General features: G+C 39.6%; 1 protein-coding gene across 3 annotated transcripts in view; it reads right to left on the minus strand.

The window, feature by feature from the left end:
* ADAMTSL1 (ADAMTS like 1) overlaps positions 1–23,996 on the minus strand; it is a 1,086,428-nt gene that overhangs the window by 404,707 nt on the left and 657,725 nt on the right. The window contains exon 1 of one of the 3 annotated variants that reach the window (XM_069090661.1): positions 13,397–14,163. The exons of the other annotated variants lie outside the window; for them this stretch is intronic. Within the exon in view, the coding sequence (XP_068946762.1) occupies positions 13,397–13,462 (66 nt within the window). The 5' untranslated portion in view covers positions 13,463–14,163. Of the gene's footprint in view, positions 1–13,396; positions 14,164–23,996 lie in introns of those variants that run through there. 3 annotated transcript variants of the gene reach the window in all.

The raw sequence follows: 23,996 nt of genomic DNA on the forward strand, positions 1-23,996 counted from the left end.
TGTGTGTGTGTGTGTGTGTGTGTGTGTGTGTGTGTGTGTGTGTGTGTAGGGAGGGGAGGGATTGGCAAGGAGAGAACGTCTCTAAAATTATAATGAAAGAGGGAAACTGATTTGATATGTGACTAGTTGTTTTACACATCTTATGAATACAGCATACTGGGGTTGAGTGTGCACTGGGTTTGGAGTCAGAAGATATAGGTTTGAATTCTAACTCAAATTCTTATCAAGCTGTGTAATTTTGATTGTCACTTACTTTACTTCTCTGAATGTCTGTTTTCCCATCTGTAGATAGTGATGATAATAATTGTGCTGCCTAGGGCACTTTATTAGAAAGCACTGGACCTAGAGACATGAAGAACTGAGTTCAAATTCTTCTCTAGACACTATTACCTTGGGCAAATCACATTCTGTTTGTGCCTCAGTTTCTAAAGGAGGATGTTGGACTCTGACTTCTAAGGTTCCACCTAACTCTAGGTTTATATCATTGTTGTTGTTTTATATTGGGTCTCCCTAACTTACCCAGCCTGGGGCTGATCTCTCTAACCTTCTCAGGGTTGGGAACATAACCCATTAATGGGCAGGGAAACTTTGATCTGCTCAGTTTATGACTTATGCCAGTGCACCAGACCAGTAAAGGGGTCTAGGACACAGAAAAGGTTAAGAAGGCCTTTTCTACATCCACTAAGAAATGACCAAAGTTCTGAAGGGGAAGGTTGGTTCCTGATGCTGGGTCAGAGAAAGGGAGAGAAGCAGAGGGAAGCATTTAGGGTAAACTTTAAAGGAGATTTAAGAATTTAGCTAGAAAAACTGGGGAGGGACGGCTCATATATTGTAGGGAATAGAAGGAACAAAAACACTGAGTAGAGAAAACACGGGGCCTGTGGGGGGGCGAGGAGAAAAACAATCATCTGATCATAGGGCTTAGAACCAGAATAGACCTTTGAGATCATTAAATTCAGTGCCTTCAGTTTTCAGGTGACAAAATAGAAACCTCCAAATGTATTATTCCCAGGTCACACCAATGGGAATTAACAAAGCCAGTCTTTTGACTCTAGCATAGGTGCCATAATGCTGCCTCAAGCAATCTAGTCCCTCTGGAGTACAGAGTACATGGAGGAGAATAATTTCAGAACCCTATAGAAACATAGGATAATAATGGATTTTTGTCAACCCATCCATGCTGCCTTGACTTATTTCCTTTGTGGCCAACAGCCCAAAACTAAGAAAGAGCACTAGAGAAATGGAAATGAAAATGACTGAGGTACTATCTTACCCTTGTCAGACTGGTTAACATGACAGAAAAGAAAAATGGTAAATACCGGCAGGGACATGGAAAAATAGGTACATTAATGAGTCACTGGTGAAGTTGTGAACTGATCCAGCAGTTCTGGGGGAACAATTTGGAACTATGCCCAAAAGACTATAAAAGTATATACCCCCGATGCAACAACACCACCACTCAGTATGGGGGAGGAGAGGAAGCACTGACTTTACAGCCAGAAGTTCTGAATTCAAATTTGAGTTCTCTTAGTTTCTTGCTGTGCAAAATTGAGGAAATTACTTAATCTCTTTAAGTCTCAGTTTCCTCACCTGCAAAATAAGGGGGCAGGGGTTAGACCAGATAATCCCTGTAATCTGTTGCAATTTTGAATCTATGAACTCAAATAACTGACTTGACAGAGGAGTATGGTCTGTGGCTTGGTTACCACAGTGCCAAGGTTAATTGTCCCGACTCAGCCACCTTGGCATTATGACCAACATGTAAAGAGTAGCCTTTACCAGATATAGTCCCGTAACATACAAACCAGTGCAAGAGGGTCTCCTGAATAGAAACAGGCATGGAGTCAATTAAGTTGTGCTGGTTTAGTGCTTTAGGATTATCTATGGAAATGTCACCTGGACAGGAAGAACAGTAGGAAGGAAAAATAGATTCCTTCATTGTATTTTTTCTAAAATTTCTAGGTTAGAATTTAAGAACATGGAGATGACAGAGGAGATCAAGAAAACTCCTCTAAGTAAAAAGTTGAGGTCATTATGTTTACCAGAAGTTCCCAGACTCCAACTTTTCAAAGATGGATGCAACTTTTCTGGGGAAAATCGGTTGTTAATTGCACAATACCTAGCTGGTTGGCATTTTATCTCCTTTAATGAGAAGCTAGTTTCAAAGTCTCATTATATTTTACCAAGCAGAATCCCAACATTTAAGAGGCAGGTAATATGTATAACAAAATAAATATGAAGAAAAAGAACTTCCATTTGCTAAGCTCAGTCAGTGTTGTAATTAAAAAAAAAAAGAATATCCCAGCCAAAGAGAATGGATATAATGCCAAAGAGTAACCTTAAACATCACTCTTAGGAGTTTTTAATAACACATTTTTAATTTAATCACCATAAATCCTGAATTAATGTGTCTATTTCTTCAGGCAAAGTCCACTTTTCTTTGACAAGTAGTTAAATATACAATATAAAGGAAGCAGTGTCCTGACAGTAACTTAAAACCGACCTAAACTATCACTTTTTACCCTACTTCCCCCACACCCTAATTCTTTTGTGATCACATGTGAAAAAGAAAGATGTAGTAACAAATGATTATATAAAGACTGCATCCATTTTTTTTAACCTGGGGAAAAATATTAGACTTGTAATCAAACCAGGGTTCAACTCCTGGTTTTAACCTTTTCTTTCTCTAGGTCACATAGGGAAAGTCAGTTCACTTCTCTGGGCTTCAGTTTTCACATCTGTAAAATGAGAGGATTGGATGGAATCAATCCCAAGACATCAGCAGATCCACAAACCCATAATCTTCTGATTGCATTATTTGTGCAACCATCACAGTACCTCCATGTTTATATCCTTAAATAAGTGGAAAGAATGAAGTTCTAGAAACCTTGTGCCTAAATCAGGAAACAAAAATCCATCTTAATCATCACAGAGCTAAGTATTGTGTTATAGCACCTCTAAATATATAAAACAAATCAGTGCCTTAAGTTTGATTCCAAAGTCATTTTCTTGAATTCATTCTGCTTTGTACCTGTGTTCTTTAGATATACTCAGGATTCTGAGCATTTTTTTCTGCCCAACATAACTTCTTTAACTGACTCTTAGTATACTGAAAGGACCTTAGAGGTCATTTAATTCAATTCCTTCACCTTACAGTTGAGGAAACTCTGATAGGTATTGGTGAACCAAAGTCACAGGTTTATAGACTACTGCAGAGCCAGAATGTGAATGCAACTTCTCTGATGACCAATCCAGGGATCTTTCCACAGTATCATGCTGCCTCCCTATTAAAGAGAATCTAAATGCCACCTTCAAGAAACTTATGGAATACATGTGTCTTCAGAAGTAGTAGACTTCTGGGCAGTGTAGCTGAGTGGCCAGAGTGCAAGAAAAAGAGGCAAGATAATGAATTCTATCCCCAACTCTGTCAGTGACTGTGGTACTATTTTTGAAAGTCCTTTTCTCTACTCTGGATCTCAGTTTCCTTATTTGTAACATGAGGGTGTTGTCCTTGATTGCTTCTAAGATTCATTCTAGCTCTCATAGTCTACAATCCCTTGATACTCTGGGAGTTCCACTTGTCAGTGAAATTAATGATGAAAATGATAATTCCAGAAAATATTTGTAAACTTGGTCCCTCCAAGAAAAAGAAATTCAGGAGCAGCTAGGTGGTGTAGTGAGCATAGCACTGGCCCTGGAGTCAGGAGTTCCTGAGTTTGAAATCTGGCCTCAAACACTTGACACACTAGCTGTGTGACTTTGGGCAAGTCACTTAACCCCAATTGCCTGTCCTTCCCTCCAAAGGAAAAAAAAAGAAAAGAAAAAGAAATTCAAAGCCAATTGGCAAGTCAAAAAGCTACATGAAATCTTAATGGAAGATAGTTGTAAGAGTCACAATGAAAATATTATATAGAGTATGTTAAAAAAAATCTTTCCAGTCTCATTTCAGCACCTGATCAGTAAGACATGCTTACTGTTTCCTTTACCCCTTTTCAGTTCTGGTTCTACTGACAAAGAACAAGGCTTGAACGATACTCTGGCAATCTTCAAATGGGGACCAAGATTACAGCCTACAAAGTGGGGTAGGGAAATCTGACACCCTGGAGTACCTCGGTGTGGGAACAAAGCAAGTTACATTTATTTTATTGGACAGTTTGAATTTATTATATGTTGCACATAATTTCCTGTCTCATTTCTTTAGTGTTCTTGGAATTTTTGTCAGGATGTCTTACGTTATCACACACTCCTTCCCTCCCTTCGTCCCAACACGTTTTGGTGACAGACTGATTTTACTTCAAGAAAGTCCCACAAAGAAAGGAGGGGAAAGTCCCCAAACATAACCTGGGACGGGAATGGCTTAAGTTCTGGAAAAAAATCTGAAAAAGCAATGAAGATGAAGATGAAAATGGAAAGTCTGTGAAAATTAATGTAGTGTAGAACCGGTGAACATACCACTTACTTCTCTACACGTACAGAAGAAAGAACCTGCTTATGAGGTACACCCAAATAATTCACAGGTGGTGAAACTATTAGAGTTCTGCACTTTCTTGCCTCAGAAGTGGAATAAATCTCCTGTATTATAAACGGTGTGTGCTCACACACGTGTTTGTGCTTGCTCTTTTGCTCCCATCTCTTCCCACTCCAGGGCCTTAACGCTTTCTGGTTTCAGTGTAGCTATTTTGATTATTTTAATAAGAACTTTAGAAAAGGTCCAATTAGATCAGAAGGCAAGGGCTGCCCTAATCACTGTGCTCAAAGAAACGTAATGTCATAAAAAGGTTTGCTATTTTTTAAGTGTAGTGGAACCTGCTTTGATTGAAGTCAGACAGCATGAAGCCCCAGTTATGGTAGAGTGGATGGAAAACCCCCAGCTATTGGCAACATGTAATGACAGTTCCTGAGATAGCAGAAATCTGACCACAGGAAAGCTGCTCCCTGAAAAGCTGAGCTTAACTCTGAAGCTGCCCACGTACTATTGTACATAGTACCAGACCAATAAATGCGTAGCACTAATGAAATGGGAAAAGATCTGTTTTTTAAATAGTTCTTTTCCCGATGTGTATACAAAGGCATTCAGTGACATGGCTTTCTACCCTTCTCCCCTCCCCCTCCTCCCTCTTGCTTTCTCTTCTCTCCCTGTCTCCCCCCTTACACACACACACACACACACACACACACACACACACATACACACACACACACACACACAACACACACAGTGCTCCGTTCTCCCCACCCCTAACCTGGCTACTGTCTATTGGTTGCAAAGGTTCTAAGTTAGATAAATATTTGCACCAGCATCCTTGAAGGAAATTTTCCTATCTGTATCATTGGAAGAAGTTTCCACACTGAGAATTTCTCTACACTGATAAAATCAGAGGTACAGACCAACATAAAGATTGTTCTGAGGCTCAAAGAAGTGATGGGCTCTCCAAGGGCCCACATTCAGTAGGTTGAGTTGACTTTACAAACAGCATCCCATTATCTGGGTCAATCTTTGTAAATGAAAGCAAACCAAAACAACAGTAATAACAAAAACAAAATATTGGAGAACTGGATAAATGTAAAGTGTCTCTAATCAGAAGCTGAAAATGGAGTTTTTCCTCCTTGTTCAAGAACGACTTCATGTAACATATGTATATTGCTACACAGTTTGTGAGGAGTCACTTTTTAAAATGACATACTGATAAGAAAGTTTGTAAATAGCATCTGTCACAAGTGCAGACAAGCTAATGATAGATTACAAGCCCTGCTGCCTGTGGAACATTTGAAAATAATATTGTTGCCAGAGCCTGTCACACAACCTTTCCATCACAGAACAATTTTTTTTTTCTGGGAAAAATATTAATAGTAATCAAATAAAACTCACAAAATGAACCGTATGAAAAATTATCCAGTGCACTAGCAAAAGAAAAACCTAACATGATTGTTTAGGATCAACAGCTCTTAATGAGGCATATTTTGGTCTTGCTCTCTATGTATTCACCTATGTATTTCTTTAAATGTCTGTGAGACAATTTCCATGTCTGTCCCTTGAAAACTTTCTTCAAATTCTTGAAACTCTCTAGGTCAGAGTCTCTCATTCTTTCATTTTCCAAGACTCTATCTTTTTTTATCTTTTGTCTTCCACGTTTATTTTACTGGAGTTCCCCAGTGCAATGCTTTGGTGGCAGGACTCAAAATTCTAGCCTGGCCCTGTGACATTCCATTTTTCTCCTCATGGCTTTGTCTCCCTCTTCATTTTCATTTCCTAGGTCTCCCCATCCCATTCATTCCCAGGATTTCTGGTCTACATGTTTGGAGAGTGAACTCATGCACAAATTTTCCTGTAATCAGAAATAAAAATACAGACAGACATCAGCTCTGCCAAATACTAGTAATAGGCACATTTGCACGTCTGAAGCATACCCCAAAGTACTTAGCACAGAGTGGACAAAAACTCAATACCTCGAAAGCCACCATTACTGAAGAATAAAGAAGATAAAGAGGTAGAATCTAATTTCAGTTTTCCCTTATGCAAAATGAAAAGTTGTATCACTATTAACTCTGGATGATTTCAGTCACATTGGTAAAGTCCTTTGAAAAATCAAAATATGAATACATATGTTAGCACTTTGTGACATCTGTAACTTAGAAAGCCATCCAGTGAAAGGTTTAAAACTTCCATCACCCCCAGGTTTGGGGGAGCAGTAGCAGAACTCCTGTGTCTATCTGTGTGTGGAATTTCTAGCATGGAAACCCTCTCAATTGATGCAGATGAGTATTTACACAGTATATGTACTTATATACAAAGTATATAGCTTTAGAGGGGTGCTTAAGGAGAGTGATGCATTAAATGACTCACCTATGATAATATTACTCCTATGTTTCACAGACAGGACTTCAACCTGGACCCTTCTGACTCTAAGGCTAGCTGTCTGTCCATTAAGCCAGTACCCTCCTCTATTTTCCCATTGGGTTATGAAAATGATAATACATTTTGATTTATCAAGGTGCAGAGTACTTCACGTTTAATTCTCATAACCACCCTATAAGGTGGGGAACACAAATATTTTTTATCCTGACTCAAAGATGAGTGAATGGAGGCTCAGAAATTTTGCAACGTATCCAAGGTCATACAAAATAGCAAGTATGTTCAAAATTACCTGGCAGATGACTTCTTATTGAGATAAAACTTTATAAATGGAGGGAAAACAAAAACAAAACCCTTGCACACTATATTTGTGTAATAAACACATAATTTTGTGATTTGGGAAATGAAAAATAAAACATTGATGTTAATTAAATATCAAGAAATATATGACGTATACATTTTCTTTTTGAATCTATTCAAAGAAAGATGGACAGATGTGTACTACCACATACTATGTTGGTGAAAATGTTTGGGATGTTTTAATAACAATGCAGCTTTTCCCATCTAATTTATATTGTTACCTTTCTATCTTTTCCCCTATACTATCCTCAACCCCCCACAGAGAACAATAAAATATTCTTGGTCAGTACTGCAGATGTGCCCCATCTTATTTATTCAGTCTGTCAATTCACATGTTCCAAGAGTGTATTAACAATGCTTGCCGTGGGCTTAAGAGATATAGGGTTAATGTCTGACTCTGACATTCATTAGCTGTGTGATAAGTGGTAAGTTACTTCACCTCTTTGAAATATATTGTCCTTATTTGTAAAATAGGGCAAAAATTACATTATTATAGCCCAGGATTATAGTGAGGAAAGAGTTTTGAAAACATTAAGTTGTTAGATAAAGGTGACATTATTATAGAAGATAAGAACATTCAATTTGGAGTTGGGAGTTCTATATTTGAAATCTTGACCTTGACATTTGGTTGCTGTGCCACTTGGGGAAAATTATCTCTCTGAACTTTTGTTTCCTGATTTGTAAAGTGGGGAAAGTAACCCTTGCTCTATGTACCCCAAAAGATTTTTTTTGAGGGGAGAGGCAATCTGGGTTAAGTGATTTGCTCAGGGTCACACAGCCTCTAAAGAATTTTTGAGAAAAATGTTCTGTACCCTTCAAGTTCTAGGAAAATCAATCAATCAATCAATCAATCAATCAATTAACCAACATTTGTTAAATGCCTACCATATACCTGGGAATGTATGCAAGAGGGATACAACAAAAGACAGCCCCTGTGCTCAGGGACCTTACTATACAATGGAGCTATTATTATGAAGATAGTTTTTCTCCTTGAAAGAAGTAGAAGTTAAATTTCTTTTCTTCAAAGAGCTGGTAGTGTATTACAGAAACAAGAAGGAACCATCCAGAAGACCTGAAGAAATATAAGATGATAGGGCAACTATGTATAGAGATGCCCACCAATGAGCACAGAACCAACCATGTATCCTTTTTGTCTGTACATCTCAGTGGTTTGGGCATCTCCTTCACAGGGAGGAACCTATGAAAGGCTGAAGATGTGAAAACAGTATGTGTTGGCACACTCTGGAAACTGGGGTGCTCCTGTCAGCAATAGCTCTGGGAAGAGGGAACAGTTATCCTTTGTCCAGGATATACCCTAATCTCAAAATGAGGGAGCTGGAGAGACTTGAGTCATTTACTTTTGAGCTCGTGGAAGAGAATAGGTTGATAGCAACAGCTTACCCCTGTGAACAGGCTTTCCTTTCACACAGCTGTGTTGGTATATTTCAATTAGTATCCTTGAGGCCTGACATCACCTCTGGTATGCCAGTCCTAAGGCTCCCATGAGCCAATACTACCAATCAAGCCCAAATCCCACTGCATCATGTGGTTTTATGATGTAGAGAGAAAATGACATGGAATCATCTCTTACTGCTGAAAATCTCAAGTTGGAGGCTGGCTCTCCTGAGAAGGAAAGTTAATCACAATATGACTAAAATCTAGATAAGATTTTCCCATGATTATCTCAACGCACTCAACCAATAGGTTATATGTGATGGTCAAGGCAGTCCCTTGACTTTATGAAAGCAGACATTTCTGTGATACCAGTCAGAAGAGGTCACTTCTGGATCACTCTACTAATTTCCATGAAGGCAGGGGGGGAGGGGGGAAGGTTAAGGTCAGAGCAGAATCAAGTCTGAGATATCTTTGAGAGTTGGGTTCTCAGAATGATACCCCCTTGTACATGAGCCATAGAAACATTAAGTATATGAGAGGTAAACTGAACAAAGGAGAGAGAATGTAGATTTAAAATCATGAAAGGATGTATACTTGGAACCTGGGGGTGGGGTGGGGGGAAGGCAGGCTAGAAAGAAAAAAACTCTTTCCTCTCTTGATTAAGTCAGAAAGGAGTGAACCTTTCACATCCTAATATGATTCTTGCAAGGAATACAAAGAAGTATCTGCATTTATATATAGCAAAAATGAGACAAAAAAAGAAGAGCGAATTAACTAGTATATAGGTAGTTAAATACTTAGTGACAGAGAAAGGGGTGGAAACCTAAAAATCCATTTTTTTTCATTGTCGCTACAATAATGACCTTTTCCCAGCTTCTGAGAGGATGCTCTTTATGTATATTTGTATATTTATATCTCTATATGCACACGTGTGTGTAGACCAACTCTGGGTTATCCACAATGTCTTTCCCAGGGAAGAATGCCACTTGGCAACAGAATTCTTTTTATAAGAACTAGAGACTCTTTCTTTGAGAGATAGAAAGCCACAGTACTAAGTCTTAAATTCCACACTCCATATTGCACAAAAACAGCCATGGAAGTAAACAGAGGACAGAAGCTGGCCCTGAACAGACTCAGACACTTAAAAAGGCAGCCTGAGAAAATAAAAATCTAGCTGACCAAGTCTAGACAAGAAACTATAGAAAACACATTAAGAAAATGACTTTTTAAATAGATTCTATAGTATATCCCATAGATTCATGTGAAGTATGCCTTGGGTATAGTTTAAAGACAATATAAGCACGTGAATAGAAATAGATGGATTGATGAAGACTTACAGGCAGGCAAACACACACACACTCACACAGAGTGAACCTTGCCACATTCAGCTGTAAATAAGGAATTTAACATTCATTCCACAGGCTAATGGTGCTTATAGCCATCCAAGAAAGATCGACTTAGATAATAGCGTAGTAGAGTGCCAGAGAGCCTGAAAGGAATGGGCTATTGTGTTTGACTAGTTTCCATGTATAAATTAGTGCAGAGAAGAAAAAGAAATTCAACAGAAAAACACATGTACTTTATTATAATTCCTAGTGTTACTCCTGCAGCCCTCACAATAGCAGGCAAAAGAACTGAAAACCACTGAAAAGAGGTAAAAGGCAAATGCAGATTTGATTAAATGCCTTTCTGACAAGAAGTGGTTTGACTTCAAATTTGGATGAACGCACATGTCAATGGCTGGTCATGGTGTTAGCCCACATTCTCTTCGAGTTAAACAATTGGCTTGGGAGTGGGGGGTAGAGTAAAAGAAAGAGGGAGGAGGATAGGAAGATTTGGATCAGTTTTATCTATTTGATTTTTATTTGAACTAAGCATATAGATTAAATCTTTTGAACTACTGGTTTTTATGTCCATGGTAGAAAGAGTATAAGATATTTGGGTTTTGCACATGCAAAAAATTGACCCCACACTTAAATAAATATGAAAGGCATGTAGGCCTCATTTTTTTTCCTCAGGAAAACTGACCCTCTTTGGAAGGATTTTAATTTCAAGTCTCAAAAAAAATATTGAGATCACAACATTTCCCATTGACAGAATAGTTTATCACCAAGACCTTACTGGAGATATTCAGCCACCACTGAAATGAAGGAGATTCCAGGGTGGAGGCAGGGAATACCACTTGAGACACAGAACATTTTTGCAAACCAGAAGAAACAGGATTCTTAGGAAAATGTCTCAATGAAAGTGCATGGACCACAGGCTTCTGCTTTTGAAACACTTGGTTATGTTGCCTTACCATGCATGCTTAAATGGTGAACTGATGCTACTGAATTTTATAAGTCTGGCTCCAAACTTAATAGTGATTAGGCAAATGGAGCATTTTATATTCAACCTGTAATTCAATTCTGACCTCCTACCTATAGTACCTGAGTGAGTTGGTATTCATTAAGGGCAAAATTTGTGCAACAGTTCCATATAACTCTATTGCTAAAGATGAAAAAAGCCTATAAAGTAATAATTCATATTTCTGTATTCTTTAAGATTGGCAACAGCTCTGTGAGGAAGGTGGTTCAAGTATAATTATTTGCATTTTTCAGATGAGAAACTCAAAGACTTCGAGGGACCAAGGAGCATATTCAAGTTCACAAAACTTGCAGGTATTGAAACAAGTAATGAAAGTAATGAAAGAAAGAAAAGGCAGGGATAGGGGGCAGATCTGGTCTAAGATATTTTACAGGTCAATACACTTCAGTGTTGGTGTTTTACTTTTGTGGAACTTAATACATTGGCTGATATTTATCATATAATGTTACTTTTCAAGTTCTAAATCTTGGCAATCATAAGCTAGTCAACTCTCTTCCAGCAATAGCTTGCAGTTTCATAATTGATTTAAATTTATGTGCAAAGAAAGTTTGATTTTTTCTTGTGTATATATCTACTCTTGTTTAAACTTTGCATATCTCTGATGCTCTAAAATCACTCAAATGAGACTTTTTACATATGTGCCTGGTTGCTCATGATATGTTATATATCCTTAAAGATGATGCCTGTAATAAATGGCATATATGGTATATAGGAAAAGCACATTAAGACAATTCATCAGTAAGCATACATTTTCCCCAAACTAGATCAAGGGAACATTTCTAAAAGAAAGTATTTAAATAAGCTAATATATTACTAGCAATTTGCTTTACAATAAAGGATAATGGAAAAAAATCTCAGGAAAAAATGTGTTTTTTTAATCACAAAAATTGACGCTTGCCAAGAACTGACAGGATAAAAGGTAACACATCACACATAACACAAGGGAACTTCTTTATAATTGCCTATCCAATCATCCAATTACAAGCTATGGAAAGGAGCAAACATGGTCATTGTATTGCCAACATGATATGAATAGAATGCTTAAAAGTTGGCAATCTCCTCCCTCCCCCCCCCCTTTTTTTCTATTTCTAGTAGGACAGCTCTGAGTTCAACCTTTACACCCATTGCTGTACTTGTAAAGAAATATCTTTATATAGTATTTATGTATTATGGTTACTGAAGCACAATGATGCACTTTATTAACAGGTACAAATTACAAAGTCTCAACATAGCAAATGACTTCTGTAGATAAGGAATAGCCTTCAAGATGCCCATTTTATTTTGAGTGGGTTGCTTGGCTTCTTCCAGGGAACAGAGGAGACATGTGTTGCTAAAGTTTAATTAGAATGAAATAGTCTGGTAGTATGAATTCCTCAGGGCCATCTATATTTTGGTTGGGCTTCCATTGGCTTGTTGCTGTTCTGAGGAAGTACTAACATTCCATAAATGTGACAGGGAGGGCTGCAATCACGTTTGTTTGGAATCAGCGTGTGCAAAGTCTGGAATCAAATCTTCAGATGAGGTTTACAAAGCTGCTTGCCCAGAACACTCTGGTTTTAAAAAAATGTGCATTGCTATTAATATTTTCTGTGCAGATTTTTTTTTGGACAGTAAATGTTCATTTTCTGCCTGTAAAACTAAGTATGAGTCACAACAGAACATGTACTTGGAGTCCAAAATGCAGGCACTGTGCAGTGGTGACCAGCTTCCTTTGCAGCATCTATCTATCTTATCAGTTTGATGGAGGAATGTTACTCTAACTACTCCCCCCCCACCATAAAAAAGTCATCAGTTTTTCATCTGCACAAGTATACCTGAGATCAAAAAGCAGAATCCATAATTTATAAATTCTAGCATTAACTTGTATCTATGAATGATTTGCAGTCATTCTTTTAAGGGCAATCATCAGACCTAACTGCACAGAGAATAGCTAGTTTCCTTTTTACCTGCTTTCTCAATACATGTGCACAGGAACGGGGGGAAATCATTGAAAAAAAAAAGTAGAGGAAAGACTTTCAAAAGCCATAGTGAGTAAAACTCTGGTCAGAACACTGTAGTTGTATTACTGTTGAGTTCAGAGCGACTGCTACCCAAATTCCAAGCATGCAAACCATCATTTATAAAGTCTATAGCTTGCAAGTTCATTTTGCGTTTCCCAAGCTAATCTCATGATATTTTTCTGTACCTGTAACCAATTACAACAAGTCTCCAAGATTTCATTTCACTCCGGGAGCTGAAGTTATTGAGGGACTTTTCTTTTTAAATCACTGAGACAACCAATTTACCTGGTCTTTTAAGATGAAAACGAACCATGCATACAGTCACATACAACAACACAACAACAACAACAAAACACAACACAACTTAACATGGGGCAAAGAATATGGTGAGACCTAAGTATTGAAATGAAAAGACATTTACCAGGAGTAGGAAAGCCAGGAAGAGAAGCGGTGTCACGCCAGGAGTTGCCCAACGGCAGCGTTCCATGCTTGGATCCTTGCCGGAATGTGAATCGGACACTGAATAAGCTGCTAAGAGCTCCTCTGCCTCCTGTCACATCCAGTACTGGTGCTAACACTTCAGTCCTGCCTATCAGCTTCCATCAGCCCTACTCACATTTCCTGACCAAGTGGTGGGTGGGTGGATGGGTGGGGGGTAAGCTGAATGGAATCTCTCTCGGAGCAGGCAGCCAGCCAATCAGGCTTCTGCTAATCAGACATGCAGAATAACAAAGCCAGGGGTACAGAGAAAGTATAACAGAGAGAAAGAGAGGAAAAAAGGGGGGAAGCAAGAAAAAAGAAAGAAGAGAGAAAGCAGCACATAAAGAAAAGAAGAGGAAAAGATGAAGAATTCCATAGATGAAGCCAAGCTCTGGGCTTTAAAACTAACCTGAAGAGTTCTAGGGGAGGTAGATTTCTGCTTGCCTTTTGTTTGTATTTATTCCTGTCATTTGGTAAAGTACAGTAGCTCTTTTTGTGACTGTGCACTGTTCCATTCAGGAGAGAAACTCAATCCCTGTCAATATATAACATATGCCATAAAGGGAAAGAATCAGAGACAAAAGCCTACTCTTAACATTCTCTTTAAACGTATTCTGTGCAACTTTTATTTCTCCTCTATAAAGCTGTTCGTTTTTTTTTCTTTTTGGATGTGGAGAAGGCAGACTGCATGCAATTTAGAGCCCCCTCCCCCTCCCTCCCCTCCCAACCGAAATGGCTGGTAAAGAGGATGGCAGAGTTGTCTTTCTGTACAAACCAACAACAACAACAACAACAACAAAAGAACACGATTCTACGGATTGTCAAGGTAGAGACAGAAATTCAGATTGCTCACTTTCCAAAGAACACCTAACAAAGAGGACAAGTTCACTCTGTTTTGGGTTTGAATAATTGCCTTGATGACAAGTCAACTTTAAGATTGTTTGTGTTAGTATGGGACAGGGGAAATGGCATTAAATTCATAGAGAACTCCAGTGTTTCACAATAACTAGTAGCCTCCTGTCCGATGGAATCTGTTATTAGAGACACTCTGCATAGCATAATGGGCAATGGAAGTTTTACCTCCTTTCCCTTTGACTACTGAAGTTGGATAAGAGAGGAGAAAAGGGGAGAGGAGATGAGAAGAGAAGGGGGATATTAGAAGAAGAGAGGGAAGGGGAAGGCTCAGTAAGGAAGGGAAGGAAGTAGGGATGTTAGGAGAAGAGCAGAAGGGAAGAAAAAGGAGAGGAAAGGAGAAAAAAGGAAAGAGAAGAGAGGAGGGATGATGTTGAAAGAAAGAGAAGAGAAGGGGGAGAGGCAGGAGAGGGAAGGGAAGGGAATGAATAGGGGCAGATAAGAGGAGGGGAGAGAAGAAAAGAGAAAAGGAAGAAAAAGATAGGGGAAGAGAAAAAAGGAGAGCATAGGAGGGGAGAAGGAAGGAGAGGAGAAATGAAGACAGAAGAAGAGGGAAGATATTAGGAGAAAGAGAAGACAGGGGAAAAAGAAGACAGGGGAAAAAGAGGAGGGAAAGAGAAAGCAGAGGAGAGGAGCAAGGAGGAGAAGGGAGAAGAGAAAGGATGTAAAAAGAGGAGGAGAGAAGAAAAGATAGGAGAGGATCAGTGCAGATGTTAGGAGGGGAAGAGGAGAAAAAGATAAAAGGGAGGCAAAGAAGGGGAGAAGAGGAAAGGAGACAGAAGGAGAGGAGGGGAGAATTGAGAAAGAGAAAGGAAAAGAGATAGGTACAGGAGAAAAAGAGGAAGCAAAAAGAGACAGAAAAATAGAGAGATAGAGACATATACAGACAGAAAGAGTGACAGGGATTGGAAGGTGCATTTCAACCATGAAATTCTATGATAGGATGATGATGAGCAATGAAATGGATAGAAGGTAGACCATGGATCTGGGAGGAAATCAAGAAGTCTGAGTCTGCCCACATAATCCCCAAACCAGAAAATGAGACTGTGAACAAGGAAGAGTTGATTGAATGAAATAAATATTTTTAAACTATTTGTGAGTGTTAAGTGCAAAACTAAAACTTCTTTTACCTTCCCTCACATACACATGTAAAATTAAGAATTGAGTGATTTCTCTTGAAGAACCTTGAATAGTCCAACAAAGTATACACAATACCTACAATGGGTTAAGAATGATTTTCCATGCACCCCTTTCCATCTCTTCTTTCTCTTCTTTCGATCAGGGAACATGATGACTGCTTGGTGGTACTGTAATAGGCATGTGAATACAAGCAGGTTTGAATACATATATGCCTATAGTGTTGCATGTTAAAAAGGTGGGGAAAAGCAGGTTGTTCAACCTCAGCTTACTTAGTGCATATGGTATATCAATTAGGGATGGATAAGCTGCTAAAATCCTATTTCCAACTTGTTAGGAAATTTGACGCATACAAAGATCACTTGGATTTTCTTAATCAAACATGTAGACTTGAGGGAAAAAAAACACAATACCAACCAAACATAGAGAGATGCTTGATTCTATATACTTTCTGGTTTTGGAACTATTTCCTTTGCAAATCTTTCAAAAACTACCTAATACTGGTAAATCAGAGAACACGATTGGGCTTAAACTCTAGACTGATATTATCTGAAATCATCATTACATTAAAAAAAATAAAGTTGTGGCAGTGGCTAGGTGGCACAGTGAGTAAAGTGCCAGTCCTGGAGTCAGGAGGACCTGAGTTAGGTTCTGGTCTCAGACACTTAATACACACGCACACACACACACACACACACACACACAACTAGCCATGTAACCTTGGGCAAGTGACAACCCCAATAGCCCTCCAAAAGACAAAATAATAATAATAATAATAATTATGGGGCGGCCATGTAGCACAGCGAGTAAGAGCACCAGCCCCAATGCTGGGATGACCTGGAGATCCAATCTGGGCTCAGATACTTAGCACCACACCCAGAAATAACTGGCCATGTTAAGACTTTCGCTTTTAGTTTTGTGTCCATTCTTGGAAAAGTTTAAGAACTACTTCTTAAAAATCACAAGATTTTTTTGCAGTTCAGTATTTAGTAGGAGTATATGCACAGAGAAGAGGAAGTAAGGACAACTATTTCAATGAGTATTTATTTGTAGCTTTCCAGCTCTATTCTTGGTACTGGGGATACCAAGATAAAAATAGAGGAGCTGCTGTCCTCAAGGAGTTTCCATTCTGCTCCATAGTTCATTTCTGCCTGTAAAAGCAAGTATGAGTCACAATAGAAGATATGAATTCAAAATGCAAGCACTGTGCAATGGTGCAATGGTGAACTGTTGCCTCTAGCACATCTCTCTTCAATCAATCAATCAGTTTGATGGTAGAATGTTACTCTAAAGATCCCCCTCCCCCATAAAAAAGTATTCATGTTTTTCATCTGCAGAAGCATCTCTGAGATCAAAAGGGAGAATACAAGGAAAGGTCACTTCAGGGTGCATGATTTCTCATGATAGAAAGACATTCCAGGTGTGAATCTAGAAATGCACCAATCTGTGGAGTTTAGCAGAGATCTATCACTAAATGGAACTTCTTGAGAGGTTTACAAAGAGAAAAATGTTCTTAAAGTACAAGATTTGTGAATTATCACTTTGCCACACATGTTCTCTATATGTGTGCCTCACACTTCATTGGAATCTTAGTTTAAACTGACCCTTTCCATGCATGTTGTTTCTATGGAAAAGCACACCCCAGTTTTTTAGGGAATCATTTTCTATTAACTGTTCTTACTACACCAGATGAATAAAGACTCCTTCTAAAAGCTGATTACATGTGAATGTGGTAGAATTATGAAGAACAAACAATTCCACAGAAGAGACAAGAGAAGATACTTCCCCTTGCTCCTTTGCATGGGGGGAGGGGATTGGTTCTTGGTTATGGATCACTGTAATTAATGTCAGATTTTTTTGGAAAGATTGATTGTCCTTGAACATTTTTTTCTCTTTCTAAAATTCTTTGTTATAAGGGATGGACCTCTGAGAGGCAGAAGTGGAGGTACAAAGGAATAAATCTAGGTGTTGTAAAAATGAATAAATAAAATTGGTTATAAAAAAGCTGATTAAATCTGCTTGTTAATGGGGAACACAATAGTGTGGGCTAAGGAATGACATTGCTTGAACTATAGCTATAGAATCCTGATTAGTAAATTGCCAGTGCCTTATTGGAGACCCCCAAATCCTTAGTGTTAGTGCACATTGGGTAAGTGGTCCTATATGGAAGACTATTGAAGGAGAAAAAGAAGTAGCTCAGTAGGTAAAATAAGAGTCAAGAAATACCATTATCCAAGAAAACAAAGGAGGTGGACATCAGAAGCCATAAAGAAGTCATATAGAATGAGAGTTGAGGAGAAAAGCCATTAAAAATCATTGGAAATTTGAAGACTGGTTTGAATTGAGATGTACACTCAGGCACCAGACTAGAAGAAGGTGAGAAATTGAAGGACAGAGGATAGTTGATTTTTGGTTATGTAAGAGAAAAGGGATATAGAATGATAGAAATGGAAGGGTCAAGCTGAGGGTTTTAAGAATAATGGAAACTTGGATATGTTTTGTAGGTAGAGGGGAAAGAGCTAGGGGATAAGGAAAGATAAAAATAAGGAAAAAAGATAGAATGATCTACCAGACAAGTTCCCAAAAGATGTAGGAAAGGATAGAATGAAGGGCCCAAAGAGAAGAGTTGATGTTGTCAAAGAGGAGAGAGCAAAGTATTTAAAGGCAGAGTGACAGTGTGTAGCAGAATGGTTCAACTATAAAATCAAGACTGAAGTGGGGAAAGGGAAGCCGGGGGATACTCAACAGACTGAGAGAATAGTTGGAGATGGAGGACTGTAGGTGACAGGGAGGACAAACAATAGGTTTAGAACGAATGAGGCAGAGAGGGATACTAAAGGATAGAAAGTTATATTGGAAAGGATTCAAAAATTTGTGATCAAGGAAGCACATCTGTGTAGGATAGGGAAGTCAAAAGTACACAGCCCTCAAAGATGGAGTTTATGGGAGTCAAAGGGCTTGGGAGGCTGAGACGCTTGAGGGAACATTGACGTACATACTGATGTTCTTGAGTACTAGGATGAGGGTTGGGATGGCGATGAATGCTATGACTCGGCCACTAACCTTGAGAAGTGAGGGAGAATGATCTGAATCAGACTAGAAGATATCTGCAACAAGGATCTGGAATGGGGTGGTCCACATGGATGAAGTAAATCTCAAAGGAAGAAAAACTGATGAAGGATGCCAAAGAATCTCCTAGATGTGGGAGTGAGGAGCAGACTGTGCTCTTCTGGTTCAGTGTGACAGGGAATATGGAAAAAAAGAGGCTTCAATACTGGAGGAGATGGTTAGGAATGTACTTTTTCCTGGAGGGAGTAAAGTTTCTAATAGGACCAGAAAACTAAAAGAACATGAAGGAAAAAGACCTAGGATGAAGCGGTATATATACTAACAGTGTAATAGGAGTTCCAGAAGACAATACTAATAGAACAGCAGATGTTGTGAAGGGTAGGGTTGAGATTATAGGAAGAGATAGCAGCAGGAAGGGATTTTTTTTCTCTTCTATACCTGGCTTCTAAAACACAGGGATGAGGATTTCTGAATATGCCTGCCAATGCAGTAAGTGCCTCTTCCACCCAGAGTTCCATGAGGATTGAATGTAGTGTCCAGGCTGGGGGAGAGAGGAAGGGAGAAGGTGGCTTCAGCTTCTAGGGTTAGTCACTCCAAATACAAGAGAGGTGGGGTTTGAAGCAACAGGGACCTTGCTTTGGGCGCCTGGGGTCAATAAATCACTAGTATGTGAGTTTCCCAGGGTAGATTGAATTCACCCTTAGTGAGAGGCCCATAACCTCACTCCAATATATGTGTGGAGGAAGGGCAGGGGAAGTGTGACCTATCTTTGCAAAGCACTTAGCTCTTACCATGTGAGTCCTCAGAAATATAGGCTCCCTGTAGATGTAGGACTCTGAAGATGGGGATTTCTGGCAGCTCTCTACTGAAGATCATAGAGAGATGTGAGTCTCCTTCATTGGTGCTTCTGGCTAGGCATCTCTATGGATATGAATCTCTATCATAGACTTATATAAACTTTGGTTCCCTAAGACTCTGAATCAATTATATTTCAGAGATCCTCTTCACTTTGTTGATGGCAGAGGGTTACTGTGGTTATTGGGTCCTTAGGAGTTGGATGGAATATGTACATGGATAAAATCAGCTGGAGAACCTCATGCCAAGATGGCAGGAAATGAAGCAAAGTCAGAAGATACTCTGAATGTGCAACAAGCCCTGGGTTGGAGTCCCCAAATATGTAGAAATTCGAATATCTTTGGTTCATTGAAGCTCCCGATGACTTGATGAATCAGTTCAAGATATTAGCTGGATATGTATCCACTGAGGTATAGATCCTTTATTCCATCTCAGATGGGTTTGAGTTCTAATCTCATTTTATCTTCATAACAGTCCTTGGAAGTAGGTGCTATGATTATGTCTCCCTTTTTCAGATGAGGAAACTGAGGCAAGGAGAGGTTAAGTGACTTGCTCAGGGTCATATATATATATAACAAGCATCTAAGACTGCATTTGAACTCAGGTCTTCCCAATTCCAGGTCTGATGCCCCTTCCATTACACCACCTAGCTGTCAGAACTGTGATACGCTATTTAAGGAGGGAACAGAAAGCTGTCATCACGATTTTAGCTGTCAAAAATTTGCCTAATAACTGCCATAGTGCTCCTCTAGAACATTTTCAGAAATGAATCCTTGCAGAAAAGTCTGAAGTCACAGAATCCCATCTGCTCTGTGCTCAATGCTTTGTTAACATTCTGCTTTCTATGTACATACCAATATGTCTTTCCTAGAATATAATTTCCACGAACTCAGGAAATATGTCTTTTCAAGACATGTCAACAAGTATTTGTTGAGCACTGTTAGGTAACAGCATGCCCACCAACGTGCTACATGTTGTGAAGAATCACTGTCCCTGCCTTCAATGTGTTTAATATTTTGCATGTGGGAGGGAGGAAGAATGGGATAGCAGGAAATTCTAAGAGGTACTAATTAATGGAGAGCTAAACTTTGTTGGTAGAGCACTCTGGGAGTTAAGCAAAGGGGGAAGGCAGCATAGGCTTGAACAGTAGGGGAAGCAGGGTGATGACAAGGGAATAATCATTTATAAAGCACCTAATATGTGCCAGACACAGTTCTAGGCACTTCATAAATATTATCTTATTTGATGCTCACGACAACCCTGAGAGGTAGGTGTTGCTATTATCCTCAATTTAGAATTAAGAAAACTGAAGCAAACAGAGCTTAAATGACTTGCCCAGATCCACACAGTTAGTGTCTGGGGTCATACTTGAACTTGGGTCTTCCTGATTCCAGGTTCGTATGACACCTAGCTCTGCCTATGGGTGCAGGTCAATGGATCCTAACTGATTTCTTAGGGTGAGAGAAAAGGGGAATTATAATTGTCTGTAAGCATTTAAAGGGCTCTCTTGAAAAAAGATTAGATTGATTTTTCTTGACCTCAGAGGGGAAAACTGGAGTGGAAATTACATAAGAGCAGATTTGAAGTAAATATGAAAAAAAAAAACCCAAAACAACAACTTTTTCAATGAAAACTTTGAAAGTAGAAAATCAGGCTGCCTTCACAGGCAGTGGGTTTGCCCTCACTGGAGGTCTTCAAGCAAAATCAGGAAGAATATTTGTTGGGGATATTACAGAGGTATTCCTGATCTGATTGGACTAGGTAACTTACTCCATGATAATAAGGCCAATGGACCCACTGTGAGAGCAGCTCTAAAGGGAAGGGAAAGGAGCTGAAGACATGTCTCTTGACAGTATATGTTACCTAACATTGCAAGTCCCCCTTTTCTCCCCCTGCTGTGGCCTTTATGTCAGTCTCTCAACTTCATCATTTCCAAATACCCTTTCAGTGTTCAAGAAAAATAAAATAAACCTTGGATAATCAATTAAAGATATATGCTGTGCAGGCTTGAGAAAGACCCCTGTTGGTGTCTTAGCAGGGCATTGGTTCAGCACTGCCTTCAATCCTTCTTTCCCTCCCCCTCCTCGACTTGTCTTCTCTCCTCTCCCCTCCTCTGTTCACTTTTCTCCTCTCTTCTCTTTTCTTCTTTCCTATTGTTCTCTGTCTCTGTTTCTCTCCTCTTTGTATATCTCTTTTTCTCTATTCTTTCTTCTCTCTGGCTCTATTTCTCTACTCCTGTCTTTTTCTTCTCTTCTTTCCTCTTATTTTGTTTTCTCTCTTCCCCTTTGCTCTTCCCTACCCCTGTCTCCTCTCTCTTTCCCTTCTCTGTCTCTCTGTCTCTGTCTCTCCCCCCTTCTCCTTCCCTCCTTTTCTCTCATCAGGTATCTAAATTAAAGCCGTCTACAAGTGTCTGAGGCAAGGCAGCAGCAGCAGCCCTGCCCTGCTTCTCAGCTCCACACACAATATATTAGGTGAAGGGAAAGCAGAAGCAAGAGAGAGGGTGTCAGAACTGTCTGAAGCATCATTCCAAATGGTATGGATTTAACAATGCTTAATTTAAAAAACACCAGCCCCAGCAAGAGAAAGCTGTTAACATCAATATGCTTTATGGCAGGAAAGCCTGAACTCAACTTTTGGAGCTGATCTCCCCCAGGGAGAATGTGTTACAGTTTTCACTCTGGAGTCACCTGTCTCTTCATTGAAGTTGAACCTCCTTGTTTTGCCATCAGGTTGGAGTAACTGGTACAGGGAGGGCAGCAAGGTCCATTGGGAAAATGGGGGGTTGGGGAGTAAGGAAATCTTGATTCTTTCAGGGAAGGCCTTGATTTCCCAATTTTAAAAGGATAGTGACAAGGTTGGAAACACACTATTTTCAAAGGAACAAAGAGAAGAAGACTTATGCTGACCTGGCTAAGTTTTTTAAGATAGGAAAAGAAGAACCCCCCCCCCCCAAACTATGAGGACAAATAAGACAGGAAGTGATATGACTGAAAAAAGGAAGTGCTAAAGAAAATTAAGATCATAGAATATGAAGTTCAAGACATGAGAGGTCACTTAGTCCAACTCCACCATTTTAAAAATTGGGAAACTGAGGCCCAGAGAGGTAGACTTGTTGGGGTCACACACTTTTCCTTCCAACTCAGATCAAGTTCTGCCTCCTCCCATGAAGCCTTTCCAAACCATTCCATTCCAGAGATCAATCACTGAACAATGAAATACTGAGCACTCACTATGGAGAAGATTCTATATTGGGTACTGTTGGGGAAACACTAGAAGTATATGGTGCAGTTTCTCCCTCCAAGGACATTACAGTATAGATGGGGGACCTTTGGCCTCAAGGCCACACGTGGCCACACTTGAGGACCTAGAGGGCCACATGTGGCCTCAAGGCTCCAGATTCCCCATCCCTGGCATAGGAAGTCAGGTAAGAGAGATGCACAAAACAGAAAATCCCCTTGATGAGCCTGATTTGCACAGATTAAAGAACTCTAGGAGTTCAGAGAAGGGAGAAATAAAAACGGCCAGAGTGGGTAAGTACTATTCTTACAGAAGATGAGCTTGAAGGATGAATAGGATTCAGAGTAAGGCAAAGGATACTCTTGTGGGGAGACTAGCCTAAGCAAGTACTGGGAGTACGCAAAGCATTTTTAGGGCACACTGAGTAGACCAATTTGGCTGGAGCAGAGGCTTCTTGGGGAGGAAGAGAGGAAGATAATGTTCAAAAGGTCAGGTTGGGAGTAGATGGAGGAGGGCTTTGCATGCCAGTATCATTAGCTGCTAGGGGCAGCTAAGGGGGGACAATGGATAGAGCACTGGCCCTGGAGTCAGGAGGATCTGAATTCAAATCCAGTCTCACACACTTGTTAGCTGTGTGACTTTGGGCAAGTAACTTGACCTCAATTGCCTCAACAACAACAAAAAAAAAAGAAAAAAAAAGAAATTGCTATTCCTGATGGTTGGACTAGGGAAACAGGTATACTAATAAGGTTTTATCAATAATGTGACATGTCCATGACATCTTGTCGTAATTATTGCTGTAAGACCTTAAAGATCTTTAGGACTCACCTTGAGGGCAGAGGAGGATATATGAGGTCAAAGCCTGACTCAGCACACTAAGTAAGATGGGACATTTACTGAACATAAGAAAAGGTATCCATTTCTATTGGCCCTGCTTATGACTGGCTGCTCTAGCTGGAAGCTAGAGGCAGGAGGATGAGTTTACACCTAGATAGGTAATAGATGTTATTTTATCTCCTATGCAACAAAAATGGAGGGAGGTACATGCTCAGGTGGATCTTGGTCACACAGCCTGTTGTCTAGATAGTAACAGGTGGTATAAGGTGTTTTATTAAAGACTAAATTCATTTAAAAGGTCTAGCTACTAGGATTTGCTTCAGGGCCTCAGATAGGGGAGAGAGGGAGAGAAACAGAGAGACAGAGAGAGATGGAGAGATAGAGAGAGAGAGATAGAGAGACAGAGGGGGAGGCAGAGAGGGAAGCAGAGAGAGAGAGAATGAGAGCCAGACAGAAACAGAGAGAGAGAGAGAGAGAGAGAGAGAGAGAGAGAG

Source organism: Petaurus breviceps, unplaced genomic scaffold, assembly GCF_028583685.1.
Source record: "Petaurus breviceps papuanus isolate PSGF00001 unplaced genomic scaffold, PetGlider_PUasm1.0 187, whole genome shotgun sequence".
In the NCBI taxonomy this organism is placed as follows: Eukaryota; Metazoa; Chordata; class Mammalia; order Diprotodontia; family Petauridae; genus Petaurus; species Petaurus breviceps.